Source organism: Montipora foliosa, chromosome 7 (genome assembly GCF_036669935.1).
Source record: "Montipora foliosa isolate CH-2021 chromosome 7, ASM3666993v2, whole genome shotgun sequence".
NCBI lineage: Eukaryota > Metazoa > Cnidaria > Anthozoa > Scleractinia > Acroporidae > Montipora > Montipora foliosa.
The window spans coordinates 9,901,787-9,926,672 of NC_090875.1; the positions used below are offsets into that span (position 1 = coordinate 9,901,787).

The 24,886-nt window shown below is 39.2% G+C and overlaps 1 protein-coding gene across 23 annotated transcripts in view; it reads left to right on the plus strand.

The window, feature by feature from the left end:
* LOC138010384 (probable ATP-dependent RNA helicase DDX60) overlaps positions 1-24,886 on the plus strand; it is a 103,502-nt gene that overhangs the window by 71,453 nt on the left and 7,163 nt on the right. For 11 of the 23 annotated variants that reach the window (XM_068857322.1, XM_068857319.1, XM_068857324.1 and 8 more), the window contains 17 exons: positions 501-616; positions 1,481-1,566; positions 1,667-1,839; positions 3,942-4,097; positions 4,715-4,840; positions 6,014-6,159; positions 6,692-6,862; positions 7,017-7,134; positions 7,875-8,027; positions 10,177-10,281; positions 10,850-11,050; positions 11,478-11,582; positions 11,906-12,050; positions 13,919-14,034; positions 14,450-14,603; positions 23,040-23,320; positions 24,116-24,249. In XM_068857322.1, coding sequence (XP_068713423.1) covers positions 501-616; positions 1,481-1,566; positions 1,667-1,839; positions 3,942-4,097; positions 4,715-4,840; positions 6,014-6,159; positions 6,692-6,862; positions 7,017-7,134; positions 7,875-8,027; positions 10,177-10,281; positions 10,850-11,050; positions 11,478-11,582; positions 11,906-12,050; positions 13,919-14,034; positions 14,450-14,603; positions 23,040-23,320; positions 24,116-24,249 — 2,486 coding nt within the window. Of the gene's footprint in view, positions 1-500; positions 617-1,480; positions 1,567-1,666; positions 1,840-3,941; positions 4,098-4,714; positions 4,841-6,013; positions 6,160-6,691; positions 6,863-7,016; positions 7,135-7,874; positions 8,028-10,176; positions 10,282-10,849; positions 11,051-11,477; positions 11,583-11,905; positions 12,051-13,916; positions 14,035-14,449; positions 14,604-23,039; positions 23,321-24,115; positions 24,250-24,886 lie in introns of those variants that run through there. The other 12 variants (XM_068857327.1, XM_068857332.1, XM_068857328.1 and 9 more) reach the window with 2 other exon arrangements.

Here is a 24,886-nt window from a genome sequence, read left to right on the forward strand (position 1 = left end):
ATAACAGTTTTTCCACGAGTGTTCAATTTTCGGTTTCAACAAACAGGAGCGGCCAAATAACTTTTTTCCTTTTTATCTTCATTTTTTCACTTGGCCAAGTCCCACTGGTTTAGCGATATTATCATTTCTGGCCGTTAGGCGTGCACTTAGCCCATTCGTCGGATCGTTGTATCATACACCTAGCCTTGGCCACCAAAAAAGTGTGGCCTCAGTCGTTCAAAGAGCGGATAATTTTATCCACTGGATAAGTTGCTATCCAGAGGAGCAAATGTTTTTCATCCGATGCATTTTTCCACGCAATCACATACTTAAATTTGACACATGCTTCTATCCTATTCACAAATCACAGGACTATCACGATAACATTGCGCGCATTTGTCTGCTGGATAGTGACCTATCCAGTGGATAAAATTATCCTCTCTGCGAACAACTGGGGCTAGGACTCTGAAACTACATTATCCAATATGCCAGTTTTTAGTAATGCCGTTTATCTTTTGCAGGTTCATTGTCTCGGCCAGGAGATCGGGGCTGAAGTGTGGGAGCACCTTCTTCTTTTGATTCGTTGCCCCTTTCTGGCGCTTTCAGCTACCATTGGAAACCCAAGTGATCTACTAGAGTAAGAAGTTGCAGACGCCATCATTTGATTATTTTAGTAGTTATGACTGCTAGTTACAGTTACCAAAAAATGCGAATACACTTATGTATGTATTCCTCTCTCTTCCCTTCAAACGGTTTGTGTCACTTTTTTTTCAATATTGGGATGAGGAAAAGCGCAACAAAAATTGTTGGAACACATTTAACTAAAATTCTGTGTCGCTAATTTTCACATTTGATACACATCTTGCATAATGCCTGGTTAGCATATTTTAAGCTCCATCCTAAATAAGTAATAAGTAGCATTGAACTCTTGTTGGCAGAGTGTCTAATTTAACGTGTAAGGAGGATTCAGGAAAAAAAATTCACGCTCCTTAATGTGACCTGACAAGGCTACCCTCGGTATTTTAGATACTCTCCCCAGGTTACACTCGCTCAAACAAACCAAGATGACGGCTGTTCAATGGAGGCGTACGAGTCTTAAAAATCCTACGGAAAAATAGGGGACTGTGAACTGTCTACACTTTGGGCGCTTTGTACACCTTATAAACAATGTCATAGTATGGAACAATGTTAAAATGCAATGCAATGCAATGTTTTAAATCTTAAAATGCAAGGACATATTACAGGCGTCGCACATATAAACCTCAGATATTTTCGCTGTTACACTCTCGGACCAAGTTGAAGACTATAATGCTTACCAGATCTTTCTCCCGTTTTGATATTAAGTGGTAAGTTTTTTATAACGATCCCTAAGTTACATGCTGGGGTAACATGCAGGTATGCGATACTTCACATTGAAATTCGTTAATCATATTTTTATCCTTACCTCACACCTATCCTTTTCGGAAAAAGATCTTAGACAATCATTTTAACAAACTTGTAGATGGTTGCAAGCTGCACAGGACTTTCGTCAAAAGCAAGATGGGCAAGACAAGGGAAAACTGAGGAAATCGTACAGAGTCAGGCTAGGTATATAAGAAGTTGTTATTTTAAAAGCAATCCTTTGTCCTAATTTCTAGTTTTCACAAGGAGAGAACTCCTTACTTTTTTTTCCCTTATCATTGTCAAGTTACGTGCGAGGAACGGTACTCGGATTTGGAAAAAAGCATTTACCTTCCCAAGCGAGTTGCTTCAAGTGATGAGGAAATTTCTAAAGAGAGAAGGAAGTGCGAGGGTAACAATGTCTCTAGCACGGAAAACTTTGTCAGCCTGCATCCATGCGCTCAACTAGCAACCAAACAGGTTTGGGTTTGTTCAAGTATACGTAGTTTTCCCACTTTCCATAGAGTATGTGCACGGCGGCCATGATGGAGGAGCGAAACAAAAGAATGATATTCCTTTGGGGAATAAAGGTTATTTTATGCAAATATCTTCATAATTAATTGTTTTGGCTCTTCCAACAGGGCCGCCCTGCACCTACTCTATACATTCATATTCTGATAAAGTTCTCGCCCCGTAATTTCGCTCCCGAGATGGAATAGAGAGAATCCGAACCGAAAGCAATGGTTCTTTTAACCATCCTTTGGAACTACAGTATGGAAATCAATTTAATTTGTGACCTAAAAGAAATCCGTGCAGCATAAGAAACTGAAACACCATGGACCTGTTCACGCTCTTGAGTGCATCATGGGTAATCAGAGCTAGATGGAGAGAAATTCAAAAGTTTGTGTAGAAGTTCAGAACGATGAAAAGTATTCATGATACGCAATTTTGTTTTTTTTGCTTTTTTATTTTCCAAAACAGAAGGTATGCGCTCAAGGGTGCAGCCGAATGAAGTTGGGGGGAATGGCTATTGTAGAAATCATTTTAGTAAACAGAGTTTCCGCCATACATTTCCTGTAATTCCAAAGGCACAAAATTACAGAGAATGTATGGAGACAAAAAAGGGATATTTAGGAATTCCAAAAAGCAGATACCAAGTCCAGTTCATCTCAGTTGTGAAGTTGAACTTATAATTTGTTTTGTTTGTGAAGGCGAAAGTCTGAAAAGTAGAGACATGAACTATTAATTTTGCTTTGAATTTCCCTACAAACCTTTGATTTTCCCGCCATGTTGCCCTCATTACCCATGATACACTCAAGAGCGTGAACTGGTCTATTCTGTCAAAAACGGAAAAAAAAAAACCAGCAAATACAGATTTAAAGATGGAAAAAAACATATTGGCTGCTGTTGCCGAAATTTTTAAAGGATATATTATCCCTCCCGATTTCATTGTAAAATATAAATTGAAGAATAAAAAATATTGTGAACTCGCGACGTTTTGATATCATCACGACACCATTATCAAGTGACGGATAAAAAAAAGAAGTTGAGTTAATATACACAATCACACACAATCGGACTCCATTCGAGCAAAAGTATTTGTGTGAACCATTAATTTTAGGTGTCTTAATCTCCTCCTTAATCAACTATTTAATTTATACTAGACACTACCATTATTTATTCGCTTGAAAATATTTGACACTCCACTTGCATATAAGAACTCAGTTTTTTTGGTTTTCTCTTGATAATGGTGCCGTGATGTTGTACGAACTCAGCAAATCAAAAGGTTTCATACAGAAATATGTTTTTGTAATGAAGAATGAAATTAATTAATTTATTACATCCATTTAGAAATCACTGGTGATCCTTGCAATCTGGTTAGCTCTCAGCAGTGCAATTTATTCCCGAATCGCACCATTTTTTTGCTCTAAATAACACCATTTCCCCAGCAAATGAGAAGCAAAACCTCCAATCAGATTTCAAGGCTTTTGTTTAGGTAACCAATCAAATTTCAGGAAAATAAAAGACAAAAAAAACCATTGTGTGGCGAATTTTTTACTTATGTTCCCAACTGGATCAATAAAATATTGGTATTGACTAAAATCCTGTCTTTTAGCAATTAAATAAATATTGTGTGATTTCTAAATGGATGTAAGTTATAATTGAACTTTGTGTCATGCATTTTTTTTCTGAAATCATACTTGCGATTTCAAATCAAACTCCCGCTGAGCGCTCGTTCCATTTTGAAATCACATGTATGATTTCAGACCAACTTGCACTCCCCTCAGTTCAATTACCATTATTAATTAATTAATTGATTAAGTTCGAGAACCCAACGTGTAAACTAGCAGCAATGTGCTACAGAGTCGTTATCTTGGTTTCGCTCAATAATTAGCCGATTTTTTTTTTCTTAATGAACACGTTGGAACTTTTGGATTCTTTGTCTGAATAAAGACCACTCATTAAACAAGGGGAGGCCTATCCGATGAAATTTATTAATGATACTTACATCCCATTTGTCATCCATACTTTACTATTTACCACGTATTTGCTTTCTTGCAAATGGCTTTCTTTTGTTCTAGCGGCAAAGCTTGCAAGCATTGGTTAAATTCCCTTCCTCTGTTTCACTTCAGCTACGTGAAAATGGTTTTCCTGGCGACATGGCCCTCACTCCTAGAGAAACTTTGCAACTGTATGACGCTATTGTTCAGCACTGGCCTGACAAAGAATCGCTGCAGGTCAGCGGGTCGTCTCTTTGCCTTTGATTTGGCTACATATTTGTTTTTTTTTTTTGCTCTGTTAGGGTCATCGGGAAAACTCCTACTTCGTTTTGAGTAATAATTATAGCTACTCGTTTCTCAGTCAACTGGATTCGGTCGGCGACTAGTAGAGCAATGAAAGGAACAATCTGTTAGCCTACTCAAGCTGACTGGTCTGCACACTGGAAGGGCAGAAATCTAAAGCTGTTTTGCCATTTTTGGTACAGAAACTAAGCTATTTAAAAGTCAAGTAACAATTTGAATGATTATCATCCCCTAAGAATGATTAATGTACAATTGGGAAGGGCTATACTATGACGATTGTTCAAGCCTGGATGTAGGTGGAAGTAAATGAATATCTTCATTTTTTCCATCCATCGGTTCCAAAATCGTTTTAAGTTCGCGCAATAACTTGAGATTTTGTTATTCGAAGCATGCCTATTTTGTTTTGCTTTTGTTTTTTGTTGTTGTTGTTGTTGTTTTTTGAATATTATTACATCATAAACTGACCTCAGCAGACCCTTTCGAAATGCAGATAACACTTTAAATCAACCTCTTAGTGCATCCTCACCCAGCTCAAATTTTTTTCTTTCTAGGGACTTTCTCCTGAGAAATATTTTCAAGAAAATATATTTATTGGCAAGAGGCATGCGAGGCAGTACGAGGAGGAGCTGAAGAAGGAGTTAAAGTCATGGGCAGATGAGGAAAACAATTTGCAGAAGGTCAACTAGCTCTATTGTTATGTGTTTACTTGTTTATTTATTCATTAATCTTTTTTTATTGGAACATTAACGTATGATTGACTGCGTTCAACGAAGGAGAACTTTTTTCCATTCTGGTGGAGTTCGCATGACTTTCTGTTGCCCTGTGTTGCCTTGTTGGATCTTTCAAGAATGTTTCCTTTCTTGGAGTTCGTTATAGCTTGTACTGTGTTTGAAATGAAAACAAAGGTGGCGATTTTTTTTTTTTTTAATAAGAGTGGGTTAACACGTCCTTCCATATTTCAAACTGAAGTTGGACATTCACTTAAAATTGCATGAAGTGAAGCTTATTTTAAACTTAAAAGAAGTAAGAAAATAAAAATTCAGAATAGTGCACTCCTCGAACCGGAGTCGTTAGCTTTATTCCTTCTATCTGTAACCATTGCTCCAATGAGGACTAGTTATTGCATATTTTTCCTGTATTTATATGGTTGCTCATTAAATGTAAGATAAACGAACACTAACCGTTTTCAAATTAGTGCTTAACCCTAAATACTCTAGATCAGTACTGAACCCTAAAAAATGCTGAATTGAAATGAAGAACTCGTGGACACAAAATCGTATAATATATAGATTTAGCCAAGCCTAAAAGCGGAGCTCCCTGGCTGTTTTTTCTTACTGTCACATGATACTGGCCAGCGGATGCCTTGTTTTGACAGGTGTGAATCAACCGTAACATGGATGTCCAATATCTAAGATGTACGCTGTAAACTAGCTGGAGTGTCAGCTGGAGTATGGCCTCGATGTGGTCAGGTGATACTGGTTACGTTGGCATACATGGAGGGATAGAAAGGACGTACGGACGTACGGTCGCACGGTCGTACGCTCGTAAGGTCACCAAAACCAAAATTTCTCGCATCTATGGGTTACCATATTTTCTTAACTATGGTGCTCCGCGCGCGGAGCTCCGCTATTACAAAAATTCTAGTATTGCCGTAACAGCTATTATGTGTTTCTGTCGTATTCCATCTTTCCTGTAAGGTCATTACGAAAATCAACTTCACAAAATCAGAAATTAACGCCAACGGCTTTAGAAAGCAGCACCTCTCTGTTAATTTTCTGTCACTAACATTTTTACGAGCAAGTGTTCCCGTAGCCTTAAAACGTATTCATTCTGTTCTGTTGTTTGTATAGGTGGAATCTGTTATTCAATCGTTGAATTCCGTCCCTTCGGAGGAGATGACCACGATGCCTTCGGGTGATCCTTTCATCTTAAAAAATTTCCCAACGCTTGTTGAACAACTTAAAGCACAAGATAAACTACCTGCCTTGGTGTTCAGGTAGGAACATCATCACTTTTGCTTTGTATTTTGGATATTGAAATTCCAAAGAAATGTCATCCAATAGGAAACGAACGAAAATCCAGGGGAAAGAGAAAGATAGCAAGGCAGACAGGAAAACATTAAAGATATAGTACTTTCAGTTAAAACTGGGTTTTTAATTTTCATACCAATGAGCTACATGATATGCAAGCACTTGACCGAAACATGAATGTTGCTGCATGATACACATTTCAATGATTATTTTAATTTTGCTTTTGTTGTTTCGAGTTATTGCATTAGTAAATGAAACTTTCGGCATTGTTTACTGAAGAAAAACCGCCTTAGCTCAGCAGTAAGACCAGTTACTCCAAGTCACATTCATTTACAAAACTGTTCATCTGCACTGTTCTAATTCTTCCAAAATAGGACACAATACTTTTAGAATGTGCAATTTTGAAGAATTGTGCGAATCGGTGCCTTAAACAAGCATGTGCCACCTACGGACCATCAGTTTGACCAGTTTGTTGATTAGTGTCCATATCTGTTTCAGCTTTAACCGAGTGTTTTGCGAAAGGCTCGCACAGACGCTCGTTCGGAAATTTGAAAAGAAAGAAGAAGAAATCAGAGCAATCACAAGAAAGCTTGATGAAAGGAAACGTCTACAAGTGGAAAAGAAGGAGAAAAGGAACCGAGATAAAACAGAAAAAGAAAAAGCTAAAAGGCATTTAGAAAATGATGCAGTTGTTTTTGAAATGATTAACTCATCGTGCATTTTATTAGCTCATGGGCTTTTTTAGGAAGTCACTTTGCAATATCTACTGCTGCAGAAAATCTATCTTTACGATGACTGTCTTCAACCCTTTTTGCACCTGTAGATCTAGCACCAAAAGAGAAAAGCTGGAGGAAACTCAAGATGAGCAACCGGAGTTTTCAGACTTAGATGAGCCTTTGAAAGAATGCACATTGTCGTCTGTTAATGTCATCGGTAAAGAGGTTCGAAAGAGGCACTGTATAGTAATTGACTTAATTATTTTAGTTGTTTGTTTGTTTGTTTCTCAAGATACCACTGTTTTGGCTCCTTTAGTAAAAGCTAAGTGCTAGCTAATTTGTCATCAGTTGTCCCAGCTTTATCACACAATGGATTCTTGGGTAGATCACCTTTGAGATATTGGGCATCTCCAACGGCTCATCAACATTTTATGGTGTTAGCACTCATTTTTATTTGGTTGCCGGTGTAAAAAAAGTAACTTAATTCTTTATACATGTGAATGTTCCTGGGTCGAATATATATTTTTTAATATCAGTTTAAACTGACCAAGCAAGGGCTCGTTACATAAAACTTGACGATTAGCAAAATGGGTTGTGCACTCGACAAGCACGTTTTATGACTCAGCTCTCGGGTGATCTATCAGGAATAGGTAGGTCAGACCTGCCAGGGAAACTTTGCTTAAAAAGACTTGGCCGCGCCTCGTTGCTTCAACCCACTTCGCGGGCCTCCACATTCTTTAGCCCCACATTCAACAAGTGTGAATGGACTCATTGTTTCATTAAAAACAACCAAAAAACTACTTGCATGAAAAATTCAATCGCTCCTATTTCTCAGGCATGGTACAATTGCTGATATCCGGTAGCTGCTAATCCAAACTAATCGCTGAAATTGTATTATTCATTAATTCAACTGTTTACATGAGACAGGCAATGTCACAAAATAGATTTGATGTTTCTGTTTGTAGAAGTTGAAGAAGATCTTGTATCGCATTTGGATGATTAACAGTAAAAATATATTCAAGCGTGCTTTGAAGCGAGGAATCAGCTATCATCACGCTGGACTCAACAACAAAATGCGTATGGTCGTGGAGATGCTTTTTAGGGAGAAATATCTTCAGGTGAGACATCATCTAGTCACAGCTTTGTTGCACGCATTTCCTGCATGAATGGCCATTTAGCTGTATCTACGTAGATGCTTCAAGTTTGGCCGGGCGTGTTGTTCTGTTTGCATTCGCTGTTGTTGTACCAAGGGTGATTCCTTTTATTGTGACCTTCAACAGTTTAAAGGCGGTGCCTACATTTGTTATTGCGCATACGATCTGCGTATCTCGAGATGCTCGGATTTCCCATAGGTAGTTCTTATTAATACAAGGATAGTTTTGCACTCTAGACTTTGTCTTTGCCTTTCCAAATAAAGGAAGGAGTCCAATAATTCGTTGATCCTTTTGACAAAAATCTTATATGAGGGCAAGCCTGTCCTTTCGAATTTTCTTCGTACCTAAATTAAGATATTAGTCTAGCGCACTCCCTTGTTTTTGTGCTTCATGCGCAGAATGGCGCTTAAGTTAGAAATTTCGAGGGAAATTAAAGGTATAGACTATATATATAGGAGACAGAAACACATACCGTGCATTTTACCTTTCGACACAACCGTCCGAAAAATTGGTTTTTGCCCTGAGCGGAACTCGAACCCACACCTCCCTAATTACCAGTCGGGCATGCTAATCCCCACGGTGCTAAGTCGGCTCATTAATCTGCGACGTTGCCAGCGTGGTAGCCTTGATGGTGTAGTGGCTTAGCATGCCCGACTAGTAATCAGGGAGGTGTGGGTTCGAATCCCGCTCAGGGCAAAAACCAATTTTTCGGATGGGTGTGTCGAAAGGTAAAATGCACGGTATGTGTTCCATTCTCCTATATACGTAGAATGGCGCTTTCAGGATAAAATTTCAATCGCAAACAGCTCTAATCAAAGGAACAGCTTTTCAACAGACTTCCAAACGAGCAGTTTAGTCTTATGTACGGTTTATTTCTCAATTTACTTTAGTCTGCGTTTTTCATAATCCAGTGCATTTATGAGTTGCGAAGTTTTGGCAACGGTTCTGTGAGAACGAGCCTCAAGGACACGAAGCCTTTGCCTTCGTGAGAAAAATACTTGAAGCCGTACACTCCAGCATATTTGCGCCACTGTTGTGAGGATGAATATGAGAATATTTACTAAAAGCGCGAGTTGTGTTTGCAGATGTAGAAACTGCGCATGACGAGACTGGCAAGTGAAAATTTAGATTTCGTTGGTGAAATGAGACCTGACACTAGCCTCTAGGCTTGTGAGCTAAAAAGTTAGTCTCGAGCGAAATTATTTCGCTTGAGATGGTAAGTCAGTGCTTCCCCTTATTCTCAACGTTGCTCCTATTTAATCGGCAAACACGATGAATAGCGTGAAAGTGTATCTTTTGAGTTCTTTCAGGACCTCCATGAGTTTCAGAATATACTCCTTCGTCCTTCCCTTTAGGGATGTTATAAGACCGTCAATTTTCTCTTTTAGAGTAGTCTTTGGTAATCACATCTTTCAGCGTCTTGATCTCATCTTCCATCTTCTTGTCACTGGAGACTAGGCTATCAATCTGTGCTTCAAGATTTTTTTCTTTCCATTCATTCCATTTTGATTGAACATTTTCAGTAGAGATCTCCACATCAATATTCTGCTTCATGGCACGTGCGTCCTCTCTAAGTTCCTGTTTCACGACTTCCAGATCAGACTCCATATTGGCAAAACCTGACTCAATCCTACTTTGAATTTTCCTCAGTGCATCCAGAATATTAGCGTCCTGTTCAGCGTCTGTTGAGGACGATTCACGTGGTCGTTTCTCTTTTGGTTTCTCCCTTGACATGATTGGTAAGCAGTTGAGAGGAAAGGTTCAAACTCGTAGTGAAAACCAAGAGAAGATGATTAAGCAGCTCTAGAAACAAAACAAACGATTGCCACTAGGGAATTCGTCCGACAAATCGCCACTGCAAACAGCGCTCTCACGAAAGACATCTTTCCGCCGTGCTGGTCGAGCCCAGTCCTCCTTCAAGCCTCATTGTCATACCTTTTACATTTGGGAAATTATGGAGACGACCCCCCTTTCCCTTTCTCTGATCCCAGGGCACATGAATGCATTATCATAAGTTTTTGTGTCATTTATTATTCGCGTAACCAATTATCTTTTATTTCTTATATAATTTTCACTTTTTTGCTTCTTTCATGGGTATTACATGAATTGCTAGGTTGTCACGGCAACAGGTACCCTTTCTCTTGGTATCCACATGCCTTGCAAGACAGTTGTGTTTGCCGGAGACTCTCCTTTCTTAAACTCACTAATGTACAGGCAGGTAAGTAATGTAGCAAGGCCTTAAACATTTCAAAATTTGCAGCTTTTGGAAAATTACAAACATTTAGATGTATGACCACGTCGACAATAACGAACCATCCAACTTAAGCATATTCCTGTATGGGCACTGTATTTTGAACGCCAATTAACCTAAGACAGAATTCCTCCTTTTGACATCTCTTAAATACTGGCCCTCTTGGCTAACGTTCTATTTAAGTTACCTCTGCCTCGTCCCTTTATGAATAATGTTCTTCCAATCATCTTTAATTTTGCCAGCGTCATACACCTTTCCTGGTAGATCTGAATGACTGAGAAAAGCGTTCTCACCAAGGGCTTTTGAAGCCTCTTAAAACAAACGTCGGTCAATGACTTCTGTACTCCTTTCACGCACACAACATTATTTTGCGAAAATATAGCCACTATACGTCATGGTTAGGACATGAACACGACTTTCAACCAGGCGCTTGAAAAAAAACCAAGTCAAGTCAAACAGGATAGGTAGGAAATGTGGTTTTTGAGTACAAATTTGATAATCCTTTGTAAAGCCCTCTTTAAACTTGGTCTTTCAGATGTCTGGCAGAGCGGGACGTAGGGGATTTGATCCAGTGGGTAATGTTGTGTTCTTTGGAGTTCCTTATCAGAAGGTCCAACGCCTCATTACAGCTAATATCCCAAAGCTTGTCGGGAACTTTCCGATAAATGTATCTCTCGTACTTCGCCTGCTTCTGATGACGTCAAAGGGCGAAGACAAGAGGGATGCATTCACCAAGGTTGGTACAGGGTCTGCATGCAGTATATAGTAAATGTGACAACGGAACATCCAATAATATAAAATTTGTTAGATCGTACTTAAATGAGATACTGGAGATGAAACCTTGCCAGTGATATCTTCAATCCTATGTTTGGACGTTCGCATTACAGCCGACTAGGGACCTTAAGCAACGACAACGGTGACGTGAACGAAAATGTGACTTGAAAATATAACTTCGTTTTATTTGCGCAACTTCTTCATTATTTCAACTCATCCACCTTGTACAAAAACACTGAACTACCCAGGAACCAAAAACGTTTGGTAAGAAAGAGTGACAAAGTTAACGTCGCGTAGAAACAGAATAGGAAGGGAAAATAAGTGATCATACAGGTAAACCAAGATCATAACTAAATGTTTTTTCTTCTTTTAATTGTTATTTTATGTAGTCTATAACGCTGCTCTCTCATCCGTTTATCTGCCGAAAGCATCCACAGATGGAAGGTCAAATTAAGAAACATTTTCTTTTCAGCGTCGAACTTCTTGCCAGATTGGTAAGTGACAAAACAAGCTTTCAGCTAAAAAAAAAAAAAAAAACATCATGTAAACGGGCTTACCTCGATAAGGACTTGTATCAAAGTATTGGTATTTACAATTTCTCTGAAATGTGTACTATGGTTGTCAGCTGAATAACGTTACGCCTGTAGTTGGAGACTCGTTGGCCCAGGTGGTGGAGGTAAGACTTTATAATACATTTTAAACCATTAAAGTGACTTACTGGTTTTCAGCACTTTCGAAAACATAAGATTTGACGGATCGACGGATCAATACTATCAGTACTTATTAGTTTTGGGCTACATTTTACCTTTTTTTGCAGAGCCTGATAAACAAAGACACTGGGGTTCCTCAAGAGATGGCTGGACTCGCCACACATCTTCATTACCATGAGCCATCTAACTTTGTTCTGATCAGCTTTTTGCAGCGTGGTCTCTTTCATAAGCTGTGTAAACCGGGAAAAAAAGGTGAAAGTGCTATGCTGAATCTAGTACTGTTTGACTAACGCGCAAAACGAGTACAAATATACCGCAATCTTTTGTATTTTTAAATGCAGAAAGGCTCAGTAACCGTTCAACTCGCCATTTTCAGTCGATTGTCCGATGGCATAAATAATAAACGCTTTTACAACTTTTCGGCCACCAGTTAAGAATTCCTGAGCAAAGTAATATATTTTGAAAATATATCAGCCAACACAAGCCGATATATTGATCTTGCAAATTATAGTACCAGGAGAAACGATGAAAACTTCAGTGTACAGATAAGTCATCCATATATTACATTTTTTAACATTAAATAGAAACGCTTTTGCAAACAGATTAGTGAATTAATAAATTAATTGATTAATTAACTACTCAAGCATGACTCAAAAGCTCAGGTATAAAATAAAAAAGCTCAAGAGCTTAAAAAGTTTTAAAACTTTCCAAAAGTTCTATGAACTCTTATAGTGCAGTCTCAGATCTAGACAACCCTCCCCCCAAGTTACCTTGGGGGAGATATTTTTCCACGCATTTGTTTAAAAACGTCTATCAACCGTTTATATGAGGTGGGTGAGACAACTCGGGTGGGCGAGACAACTCGGGGAGGCGAGTTGTCTCGCCTCGGCAGGTAGGGTAAACCTGGCAGGCGAGACAACTTTTTCGCATGTAAACAGTTTGGCTCAACCACCTGAGACGAGACAGCAAAATCTTAAATGCGCATGCTTAAAAAAAAATCAAAGAAGCATCAATTTAGGAGCTTATACATGTTTTTAGCGTTTACTTTCGAAAGAAAAGTTTTTTCCCGCCAAAATTCTCACCGCTCTCTACGGAAACTCTCGATTCATAAACAATCTTTTATTTAAACTACATATTACTGCTGCGTAAAGATTGTTAGTCCATTTGCTGAATGTGAAAACGCAACTATACTTAACAAAAACGAACTAGAAAGAAAGAAAGAAAGGCAAATGAAGATACGCTTTTTTTGAAGATGCGTCTTAAAATATATGCATAATTAACTAGGGTCAACTTTGTCTCGGTCAAGCAATTCTCATATATAGACGATCGGTAAAGTTGTCTCAGGAAGGAGGGCTGTTTCGGGTAACCTAATTAATTAACAATTATTCCATGAACGCGCGTTGGATATGAGATGGTAAATAGCCAACGAGGCGCCAATGGAATAACTGTTTTATTAAATTCCTTAAACTCCAAAAGTTTGGAAGTACGAAATACGAGCGAAAAAAGGGAGAAAATACTAGCGAAATCGAAAAAACTTGACGAAGATGCGATGTTGTGTAATACCTGGTGGTCGTACAGACGCAAGCTCATCACAAAAACACCTCTTACCTTTTCGCGTACTTCTAACCTTCAAAATTGATCCAAACTTTCCACAAAAACGTTTTTCTTTTGCTTTATACCAAGAGAAATTTCGATTTGTCTCGTATTTTTTTTTTATTTTGGCAACGCTAAGCGCAATCATTTACCATATAAGGTCAAACTAAGGTATATGAGCTGATAACCATGATTCAGTGAACCAATCAGAGCACGAGAATTGCATTATCCGAGGTTGAGAATTTAATAATAGGTTATATATATTTGTCTGAATCCTTATTCTTGTGGATGTGGAATCCTGTCACAAGTGCATAAAATTGGTATATATTTCTTTGCAATTCTTGATGATTGTGCTAAATTCTTATACGGGATCTTATACATAGTTCTACGTCATTCATATTTTCTCTAATTGACTCTTTATGCCGACTGTATAAATGGGCTTACGTCAAACTGATCTTCTACATAAGAGTCTCGTATTTCGTGGTCCACAGCATTTGATACTTAAATTTACTTCTTAATTTATACAGGTAAATTTCCTGAAGATGTAATGCGAACAATGGTACTTGTTCTTAGCCACCTGTTTGGTAGAGTATATCTCCACGCTAATTACAAGCGAAGAATCCATTTGTGCCCGACCTCAAAGGTATGAATCTCTATGTACTGCTAGAATAAAGCAGCAGTTGTAGGAGCTCGAATACTCCTACGGAGTACACGGTTTTGCTTTTTTAATATAAGTCAAAACAGTATTCAATGGACAGATGTCTCTTCTGAATATAAACAAGAGTAGAATGAGTCTTTCTTTGTGTCAGCTGTTTCTCTTTTGATCAAACTCATCCAACCAGAACATATGGACCCTTCTTCTAGCCCGTCAACACTGAATCACATTGTCAAAGCAATACGATGACCTAAATCTTTCTTTGAAAACTCCTTTGATCCAGAAGAGGCGCAAAATGCCGGCTGCGATAGCGCAACTCAGTGGTAAATCTGCTTTCGTGAGCTTAAGACTGTCTCTCTGATTGGAATCGTTCTGTTTGTTTCTTCAACTTGAACTTGCAAAGGTTATTTTGGAAAATCTGCCGCGAGAGTTTGCAGAAGCTCTTCGAAGTTACAACGAGCAGGTTACCAATGTCTTCAGACAGTACCTAACGTCAGTGGCAGCAGAGCATGAAAGGGAGCAAGGAGAGGAAAACAAACTACCCATATCGGGAATTGGTAAGACATTTTCACACTAGATCACGTGGTCCAGAGGGATCATAGTTGATCGTAAAAGACACTTCTCGCCATGCCAAAATGACATCTTTTAAAATCGTGACCTTTTTCTTGCTTCCTTATCCTTCTTTACTAAAACTGGATCATTGCATAATGCAATTCTAGGGCTTTGATTGGCTCAGCGGCCATTGTATATGAACTTTTAAACAATGACCGAGAAAAAAGAGACCTTTTAATTGTCTTTTGATTGTTCTTGCAAAGAGAAATCTGCAACATCTTGCAATATGTAAATGTAAGCAAATGTCTTTATTTCGCCCGTTAAACTACATAAAAAACTGAAGTGAATCATACAAATCATGAAAAAAATCTCACAAATTATTTACAATTTTCATAAAACCATATATTTCTGATTGATTTCCATTCAACACTTATTCCACTCGACCTTGTTGGATATGAGATCGTAATATAGCCAACTCAGCGTTATGCGCCTAGTTGCCTTTCTATCATCTCATACCCATGTCTGCGCTCGTGGAATAATTGAAAGACATTCCTTGACCCTGTCTCGCTCGTGCAGTTCCCACTGTTTTGTTAACCAAAGTCCTAAAACCTGACTTCACAAATATTTGAATCTTTGAAATTATAAAAACATGTTTTGAAAGAACACGTTTGGAATTGAGACTAAATTAAAAGGATTTGAATGTTATCATCAGAGCGTAACAATGGTAGTTTTCAACGCCGAATTGAAATAAGATGCTGATTTGTGGTACTTAGCATTTTCTGTCATGCTCTTTCAGAACATCTCTGCTCGGTAAATTGCATAATGTCATAAATTTAGTTTTTTTAAGCCATCACTTTAGCACTCTATTACAGTCAACAAAACGCGCACTGCTGAAGGGATAATCGTCCAAAAATACGTGCTCTTCACTGTGAGACAATCTTACTTAACCTTGCGAGTTCACAGTACGTACTTTGATGCTTGTTACATGGAGGTAAACATGGTGGACACTGGGAGCTTATCGAACGCCGAGACAACACATGAAAGCGAAAAACAGTGCAGTACAGAAGGATTTCATTTTGAAAACCTAGCTATATTGTACAAAATCAAAGCGTTTTAGAATAAAGAACTTACGATGTGTCTTGTACGAACAAATAGAATTCCCCTGGGCGCTGTAACAGGAGTACCCAACGACCATTTTTGACAAAATTGTTCATATAATGTTGTAACCACTATTAGAATGTTTCTACGTCAATCTTCGTTAATATTTAACTTTCCTGGGAAAAAAATACCCGCTCTTCACTGCCAGCGAGCAATAGTTTCAGGAAATAAAACTCCCAGCCAGCCATCGTGTGAGACAGCTTTTAACCAGCCAGCATATTTTAAAATGCGAAACGACACCTATTGCCAGCCAGCGCATAAGGGGCTTTGGAGTTTGCCAGCGAGCGTTGGCGTACGTTATGAGCCAGCCAGCAAGGTTTCAATACATAATTGTCGAAGCTACTATAAACATCAATAGTAATATATAATTCAATAATAAATGAAAATTAATAATAATAAATATTAATAATATTAATAATAATAACAACAATAATAGTAATAATAATAATAATAATAATAATAATAATAATAATAATAATAAGCCGTACTCACAGTTTCTTGAAATAGAGGTCCTCGCTAAAATGTGAACTTCGGAAGTAGTTGCAGGGCGATCAAGATGACACGTAAACAAATAACAACGCAATGAACACAGAGTCAAATGTTAGTATAGTTCTTTTTCCCCTTGGTGGTGCACTATAACAATTCGGCATTTAAGTGAAATGCAACCTGCAAAGTCAATGCATTAATCTTGCTGTTTCAATCAACTGGAAACCATTTCCTCAAAAGTTTCACACCAGAACTGGTGCAAAATTTAACAGCAAAAGCCATGGTCATAGTTGGTCAGACAATCACCGCAAAAGTTTCACACCAGAACTGGTGCAAAGTTTCACAGCAAAAGCCGTGGTCGTATGTGGTCAGACAATCACCGCAAAAGTTTCACACCAGAACTGGTGCAAAGTTTCACAGCAAAAGCCATGGTCGTATGTGGTCAGACAATCACCGCAAAAGTTTCACACCAGAACTGGGGCAAAGTTTCACAGCAAAAGCCGTGGTCGTATGTGGTCAGACGATCACCGCAAAAGTTTCACACCAGAACTGGTGCAAAGTTTCACAGCAAAAGCTATGGTCGTATGTGATCAGACAATCACTGCAAAAGTTTCACACCAGAACTGGTGCAAAGTTTCACAGCAAAAGCTATGGTCGTATGTGATCAGACAATCACTGCAAAAGTTTCACACCAGAACTGGTGCAAAGTTTCACAGCAAAAGCCATGGTCGTAGTTGGTTAGACAATCACCGCAAAAGTTTCACACCAGAACTGGTGCAAAGTTTCACAGCAAAAGCCATGGTCGTAGTTGGTTAGACAATCACCCCAAAAGTTTCACACCAGAACTGGTGCAAAGTTTCACAGCAAAAGCCATGGTCGTAGTTGGTTAGACAATCACCGCAAAAGTTTCACACCAGAACTGGTGCAAAGTTTCACAGCAAAAGCCGTGGTCGTATGTGGTCAGACGATCACCGCAAACGTTTCACACCAGAACTGGTGCAAAGTTTCACAGCAAAAACCGTGGTCGTATGTGGTCAGACGATCACCGCAAAAGTTTCACACCAGAACTGGTGCAAAGTTTCACAGCAAAAGCCATGGTCGTATGTGGTCAGACAATCACCGCAAAAGTCTCACAGCAAAAGCCATGGTCGTAGTTGGTTAGACAATCACCGCAAAAGTTTCACACCAGAACTTGTGCAAAGTTTCACAGCAAAAGCCGTGGTCGTATGTGGTCAGACAATCAACGCAAAAGTTTCACACCAGAACTGGTGCAAAGTTTCACAGCAAAAGCTACGATCGTATGTGATCAGACAATCCCCGCAAAAGTTTCACACCAGAACTGGTGCAAAGTTTCACAGCAAAAGCCATGGTCGTAGTTGGTTAGACAATCACCGCTAAAGTTTCACACCAGAACTGGCGCAAAGTTTCACAGCAAAAGCCGTGGTCGTATGTGGTCAGATAATCACCGCAAAAGTTTCACACCAGAACTGGTGCAAAGTTTCACAGCAAAAGCCATGGTCATAGTTGGTCAGGCAATCACCGCAAAAGTTTCACACCAGAACTCGTGCAAAGTTTCACAGCAAAAACCGTGGTCGTATGTGGTCAGACAATCACCGCAAAAGTTTCACACCAGAACTGGTGCAAAGTTTCACAGCAAAAGCCATGGTCGTAGTTGGTTAGACAATCACCGCAAAAGTCTCACACCAGAACTGGTGCAAAGTTTCACAGCAAAGGCCATGGTCGTAGTTGGTTAGACAATCACCGCAAAAGTTTCACACCAGAACTGGTGCAAAGTTTCACAGCAAGAGCCATGGTCGTAGTTGGTTAGACAATCACCGCAAAAGTTTCACACCAGAACTGGTGCAAAGTTTCACAGCAAAAGCCATGGTCATAGTTGGTCAGACAATCACCGCAAAAGTTTCACACCAGAACTGGTGCAAAGTTTTAAAGCAAAAGCCATGGTCATAATTGGTCAGACAATCACCGCAAAAGTTTCACAGCAAAAGCCATGGTCATAGTTGGTCAGACAATCACCGCAAAAGTTTCACACCAGAACTGGTGCAAAGTTTTAAAGCAAAAGCCATGGTCATAATTGGTCAGACAATCACCGCAAAAGTTTCACAGCAAAAGCCATGGTCATAGTTGGTCAGACAATCACCGCAAAAGTTTCACACCAGAACTGGTGCAAAGTTTCACAGCAAAAGCCATGGTCGTAGTTGGTCAGACAATCACCGCAAAAGTTTCACACCAGAACTGGTGCAAAGTTTCACAGCAAAAGCTACGGTCGTATGTGATCAGACAATCACCGCAAAAGTTTCACACCAGAACTGGTGCAAAGTTTCACAGCAAAAGCCATGGTTGTAGTTGGTTAGACAATCACCCCAAAAGTTTCACACCAGAACTGGTGCAAAGTTTCACAGCAAAAGCCGTGGTCGTATGTGGTCAGACAATCACCGTAAAAGTTTCACACCAGAACTGGTGCAAAGTTTCACAGCAAAAGCCATGGTCATAGTTGGTCAGGCAATCACCGCAAAAGTTTCACACCAGAACTGGTGCAAAGTTTCACAGCAAAAACCGTGGTCGTATATGGTCAGACAATCACCGCAAAAGTTTCACACCAGAACTGGTGCAAAGTTTCACAGCAAAAGCCATGGTCGTAGTTGGTCAGACAATCACCGCAAAAGTTTTACACCAGAACTGGTGCAAAGTTTCACAGCAAAAGCCATGGTCGTAGTTTGTTAGACAATCACCGCAAAAGTTTCACACCAGAACTTGTGCAAAGTTTCACAGCAAAAGCCGTGGTCGTATGTGGTCAGACAATCACCGCAAAAGTTTCACACCAGAACTGGTGCAAAGTTTCACAGCAAAAGCTACGGTCGTATGTGATCAGACAATCACCGCAAAAGTTTCACACCAGAACTGGTGCAAAGTTTCACTGCAAAAGCCATGGTCGTAGTTGGTTAGACAATCACCGCAAAAGTTTCACACCAGAACTGGTGCAAAGTTTCACAGCAAGAGCCATGGTCGTAGTTGGTTAGACAATCACCGCAAAAGTTTCACACCAGAACTGGTGCAAAGTTTCACAGCAAAAGCCATGGTCATGGTTGGTCAGACAATCACCGCAAAAGTTTCACACCAGAACTGGTGCAAAGTTTCACAGCAAAAACCGTGGTCGTATGTGGTCAGACAATCACCGCAAAAGTTTCACACCAGAACTGGTGCAAAGTTTCACAGCAAAAGCCATGGTCGTAGTTGGTCAGACAATCACCGCAAAAGTTTCACACGAGAACTGGTGCAAAGTTTCACAGCAAAAGCCATGGTCGTAGTTGGTTAGACAATCACCGGAAAAGTTTCACACCAGAACTTGTGCAAAGTTTCACAGCAAAAGCCGTGGTCGTATGTGGTCAGACAATCACCGCAAAAGTTTCACACCAGAACTGGTGCAAAGTTTCACAGCAAAAGCCATGGTCGTATGTGGTCAGACAATCACCGCAAAAGTTTCACACCAGAACTGGTGCAAAGTTTGACAGCAAAAGCCATGGTTGTAGTTGGTTAGACAAACACCGCAAAAGTTTCACACCAGAACTGGTGCAAAGTTTAAGATCAGGGAAAAGTTTACCGCGACTTTCTTATTACAGATTTATTAGATTTGACTTCAACAGTTTCAAGTTAAAGTTTAATTGCAATGGCACCAAATAAAACTCGACCGTTTGACTTTAACACCACACGGTGACACCAATCAGCAAAATGTAGATTTTATGAGTCAAAAGTGATGTGCACATTGCTTCGTACAAACGTAATCCGGTAGTGTCATTGCAAAGACTGGTTAAGGCATCTTAAAGTTCTGCCAAGATATTTGAAACCTGTAGAATGGAACGTATGAAAATAGTCAGATTTTTCAATAAGGACCACAAGGGCCTAGTATTGAATTGCGCTGTCATAAACTGTTTTCTTTTTAACACAGAGAATTAAAAAGGAACTCTCAAAATTTGTCAAGCAACCTCTCCCATAAACATCTTCTCCTACGTCTCGCAAAAAAGGTTTTGTTTAGTTTAACCTCACATTGCAGGCAAAGAACCTTAATTTTAAATTAGTTCTAAATAAGGTTTTCACAAGTTCTCTTTTTCCTAATTCGCTTTGGTATTTTTGTTTATAAGCTTGAAACAGAGGTCGATCAAGGAAATAAAACAAGGTCACCGGGTTGAAATTCAAGACATAATGACCCAGTGATGACCTACTTTAGACGCAACAATGGCATTTATTCAATAAAAAGGAAATATTTGGGTTATTGTATTTAACACCTACGCGACCTTTACTGCCGGCGCACGTGATTCCCAACGAACAGTGTACCACGCCGACAGAAAATGGAGGATTGTATTCGGATGAAACTGAATGAGAAATTCCCGAGGGAACGTGTCAGATGGGATTTCGTTAACCTGATATTTGCAACTTTCTTTGCCTTGTTATTCACACACATGTTTTGTCTATTCAGAAAGTGATTAGACTGCTCATGAAAAGTTCTTAATAAAAGCTGACACCATTCCTTTTCAGCCCTTTGTGTTTGTTATTAGCTCAGTGTAGTTTCCCATATCTGCACTATTCCCCTTTTGTAACGCAAGCGTAAACAATAAGGAAATTTAAAATTTAAAGAGCCTGTCTATACTCGCGGACAAACTTTGAATTGTCTTGGCAAAACGCAAACCGAAATTTGCCCCCTGGCAATTTTTATTACCTAAGCCTACATACACACTAGAGACAATTTGTACTTTGCACTATTGGTCAATGAGGGATTTGTCTTTGCCTTATCATCATCATACGCGTAAAAAAATTATTACTTGATTGGCAACAAATGATTGACAAGAAAAACACTTCAATGTTTATATAGTCGACTTTATTCAGTTTTCACCTGGGGAAAATCTTGGTAGGCAGTCCCTCTGAAAAATTTCCACGAAATAATATAATTTTAGCGTACAGATGCTTAGGTACATGCAAATGGAAAAGACACTGCAAAAAGTTAATACGTCTTTTAAAAAAGGAAAGCCAGAGATTAAAATTTACCGTCAAATACAATTCACGGCACAGACCTCAGTGAGCGTTGAAATGCCACATTTCAAGGCGAAACGTTGCTCTAACCTAAAGTAACAGTGAAAATGGACTCTCGATTTTGATGGGAAATTGGGTCTAGTACGCTTAAGAAGAACAAACATAAAATTCTCTTACCGAACGCGATCTTCAAAGATTAAAAAGATATCTGGCCATTAGCTCAACGCCTTTGAAATGACCGCAATTGAACGACGTTTTCCGCCGCCCAAAGAAGCCGCGATCTACAGGATCTAAAGGGAGAGTGGGTTTAAACAAATCTTAGTTTTGAATTTCTTCCCCTAAAACAACGTAACAATGTTTTTAGCTTCTCGTCCCCTATAAAGCAAAACCTTACACTAAATGAGATATGTGCAGTATTAAAATTGTGACCTTTGTCAAATAGTTCCAACGGAAAATTCCAGCTTGGCCAATTACAACCACTTGAAATGAGATTTGAATGTGTTCTGCTAATGTTGTGCATTATTCAACGGAAAGACTATGCGTCTTCTATCGGTAGAGAATTGTTCTGAAAAAAACATTTTCCAGAGGCGTTTCCTAAACTGACTAGATCAGAAAAAAAACGTAACATTTTGCTTACCTTAACTTTTGGCTGACTTCACAGAATCGACCAGTTGCCTGTAGTCGCTAACTAGACAAAAAACCTAACAATTTAACGAAACAAGCAGGAGGTTTCTTCCAAGCTACAATAAGATAAATGTAAACCGAAAGCGAAACCGAGCAAACAATACGAAACCGCCAGCGGTGCTGTGCGCTCAAATGTGTGTTGAAACTATTTCACAGGGATTCACAGCATGAGATAAGCCTTGCTTTATTGCATAACTTAAAAATGACACACCCCAGTCAATAATTAGGAAAAAAGATATTGTACTGGCAAAATTGGCGCGAGATCGCGTTTCACCTTTCTCGCATGGCTTGATTTTCACACTCAATTAATTGCATGTTTCGCTCGCTCTACTATCCCTGGAAAATGAGGAACTATTCAAACGGTGCGAAGATAGATATATTTTTTTATAGTACGGTTACCACGAGAAAAACAAGCTCTACAAACTAGAGATTTTTTTATCTAGCCAGGACCCGCGTTGCAACATAATTTCCCAGCAAGCGTGGTGGTTATAAAGACTTTCCAGCAAGTTAAGTAGCGAATGTTCAATTTCCCAGCCAGCGCAATTCTGCCCTGTAGAGCGGGTATTTTGCAGAGCGGCTCCGTTGGGTACTCCTGCTGTAACTAAATTACACTGCTATCCAGCAGGGCATGGAAAGAAATTGGCCATTGCTAGTTGTAAAGTTACAACTCTAGCCGCTTTCCTAACCAATTGGAAGTGAGTGTTTTACTGACACCCTTATAAGAACCATGGGATGAGTGAAAATACCACAAACTTTAGTCTCTAAGATTAATTTTCTGAAGTGATATCCATACCTGCTTTTTATAAATTTAGCTTTAAATTATTCAACAGCATTAGTTAAGGTCGACGTTGAATGATCGCACTCCTAATAGAGATTGGAGTCGTTGTATGCGACAATGTTGATTAAATGAATGGATCTTTGGACGCGTATCTGGCGTCCACCACAGATTTTAAGGGAGCAGATGACACCATTTCCCCGCGGCCCAGCCAAGGAACTTGAAGATTCTAGGAAATAACGTTTGTCCGTTTCACCTAATGCTGAGCGATTTATTGAATCATTTTCTGTAACAGAGTTTCAAGACCAGGCGAGTGTTAACGTCATTGATGAATTCGGCACCATAAAAAACTTGGGGCGATCTGCCACTGGGTACTTCGCTTGTTCGTCTTTCACCGCCCTGTCGGGGAATTCAGACTTGCAGCTGCCTTCTGGGCAAGAAGATGAGGTGGAAGAAGATTCAGAAGGAAGCGAAGAAGACGAAGACGCTGATTCCAGAGAGAGTAGTGGAAGTGGAGAAGAAAGTGAAGAAGACGAAGAAGAATTTCAGCGTGAGCCAATCGATCATTTATTGAAGGTAGAACATTATATTTTACTCTCGAACAAATAAGCTTTCTTATTTTAAGAAACTAATGTTTGTCTTGGTATACATATTCAAATTATAAGTGAACTATATGAAATTCGTTTCAAGAATTTAACTTGACATACAGAAAATGCTGGAACCAGCTATGCCTAGACAGACATGCCGAAGTCCGTGTGTTGCCACTTCGACTCATAAGTAAAGGATCAGCATTTGGAAAAAAAAATGGTACAAATAACAATCTCAGAAATTATCCACCAATTTATCAGTCACGAAAATTATTTCTGAAAGAAAAAAAAAATCGCGTTAAGTTCATGAAGAGTTAAGTTGTACATTCTGTGCATCCCGAGATACTCGGCCCGGGTTTCCCAGGAGTGGTGCCGATATTTTCACGCGGTTAAAAACTCTGCTTAACTTTTCAAATGCGTTTCCACAAAGGAAATATGGGGTAACCTTGCATTCTTCCCAGATAATGAAACTTCAATTTTAGAAAAAAAAAATGTCATAGATAGTGTCGTATTTTGGCCCTTTTCAAATTATGTGCCTGGTTACCTCCACTTTACTTTTTGGAAATAATAGCCCTTGCTAATATCTCAGGCTGCTTCTCCCGCACAGATATGAGCCGTTTGAAAATAATACTTCTTTTTTAGTAGGAACCGTCTTTAATTTCCTAGAATAAGGTAGTAAGCTCTTTGAAAAAAGAGAAGCCGACATAGCCAATAGCGACTGGTTGTAAAAGAATAGTTCCAAGCCCCATCTCTAAGAACAAGACGTTATCAATATTTTTACCAGATAATTCGTCAAGATGTGTACACAGACATGGACGTAGTACCTATCCTTCGTGTGGAGCGTATTCGACGCTTGAATGCTTACGCCTTGGACTTCTTCAAGCATGGATCCGCTATAGTAATTGAGAGAGAAAACAGGTTTGTGAGATGTACTGTTTTAAACAACTTTACCCAGCACTGCGGGATCTTTTGAGACAATCTCCTGAAATTATGCTCACGTTCACATGAAAATTTTACCAGTGCTAGCAAAGGCGCAAACACTGTGCTAGGTAATTTTTTCTTCAAGTTTTATACACGTGCAGTGACTATGCGAGATTTAGATCACCACGCCCTGAACAGCAGGATTACAACTTAGTCTATGTATCCGTGACTGATATAATTTGTGCTTTCACGTAACGACCTGTTGCTACCTGTTACGCCGCAAAATGTAATACTGACGCAAAATAAAATAACACGGACGCAAAATGTAAGTATCCAACGCAAAAAGTAATAACTTTTTTAACGCATAGTGCATGAAATAACGTAAACTGTAATAAAAGTCGATACGAGACGTCAAACGTTCAAAATCCAATGTCTTCAGTATGTGTGTGCATGGTATGTGTATTCAAGTGTATCCAAGCAGATTATTTGTGGGGATGGGCTGGTGCCATTAGGGTGTAGAGATCAATCGTGGTACAAAAAATGCGAATTTCACAATTTGCATTTTTTTCAACTGATCACTAGATAAAGTTTCTGCAGGCGCCCAGACCAGTAATGAGGGTTGAAGCTGTTTACA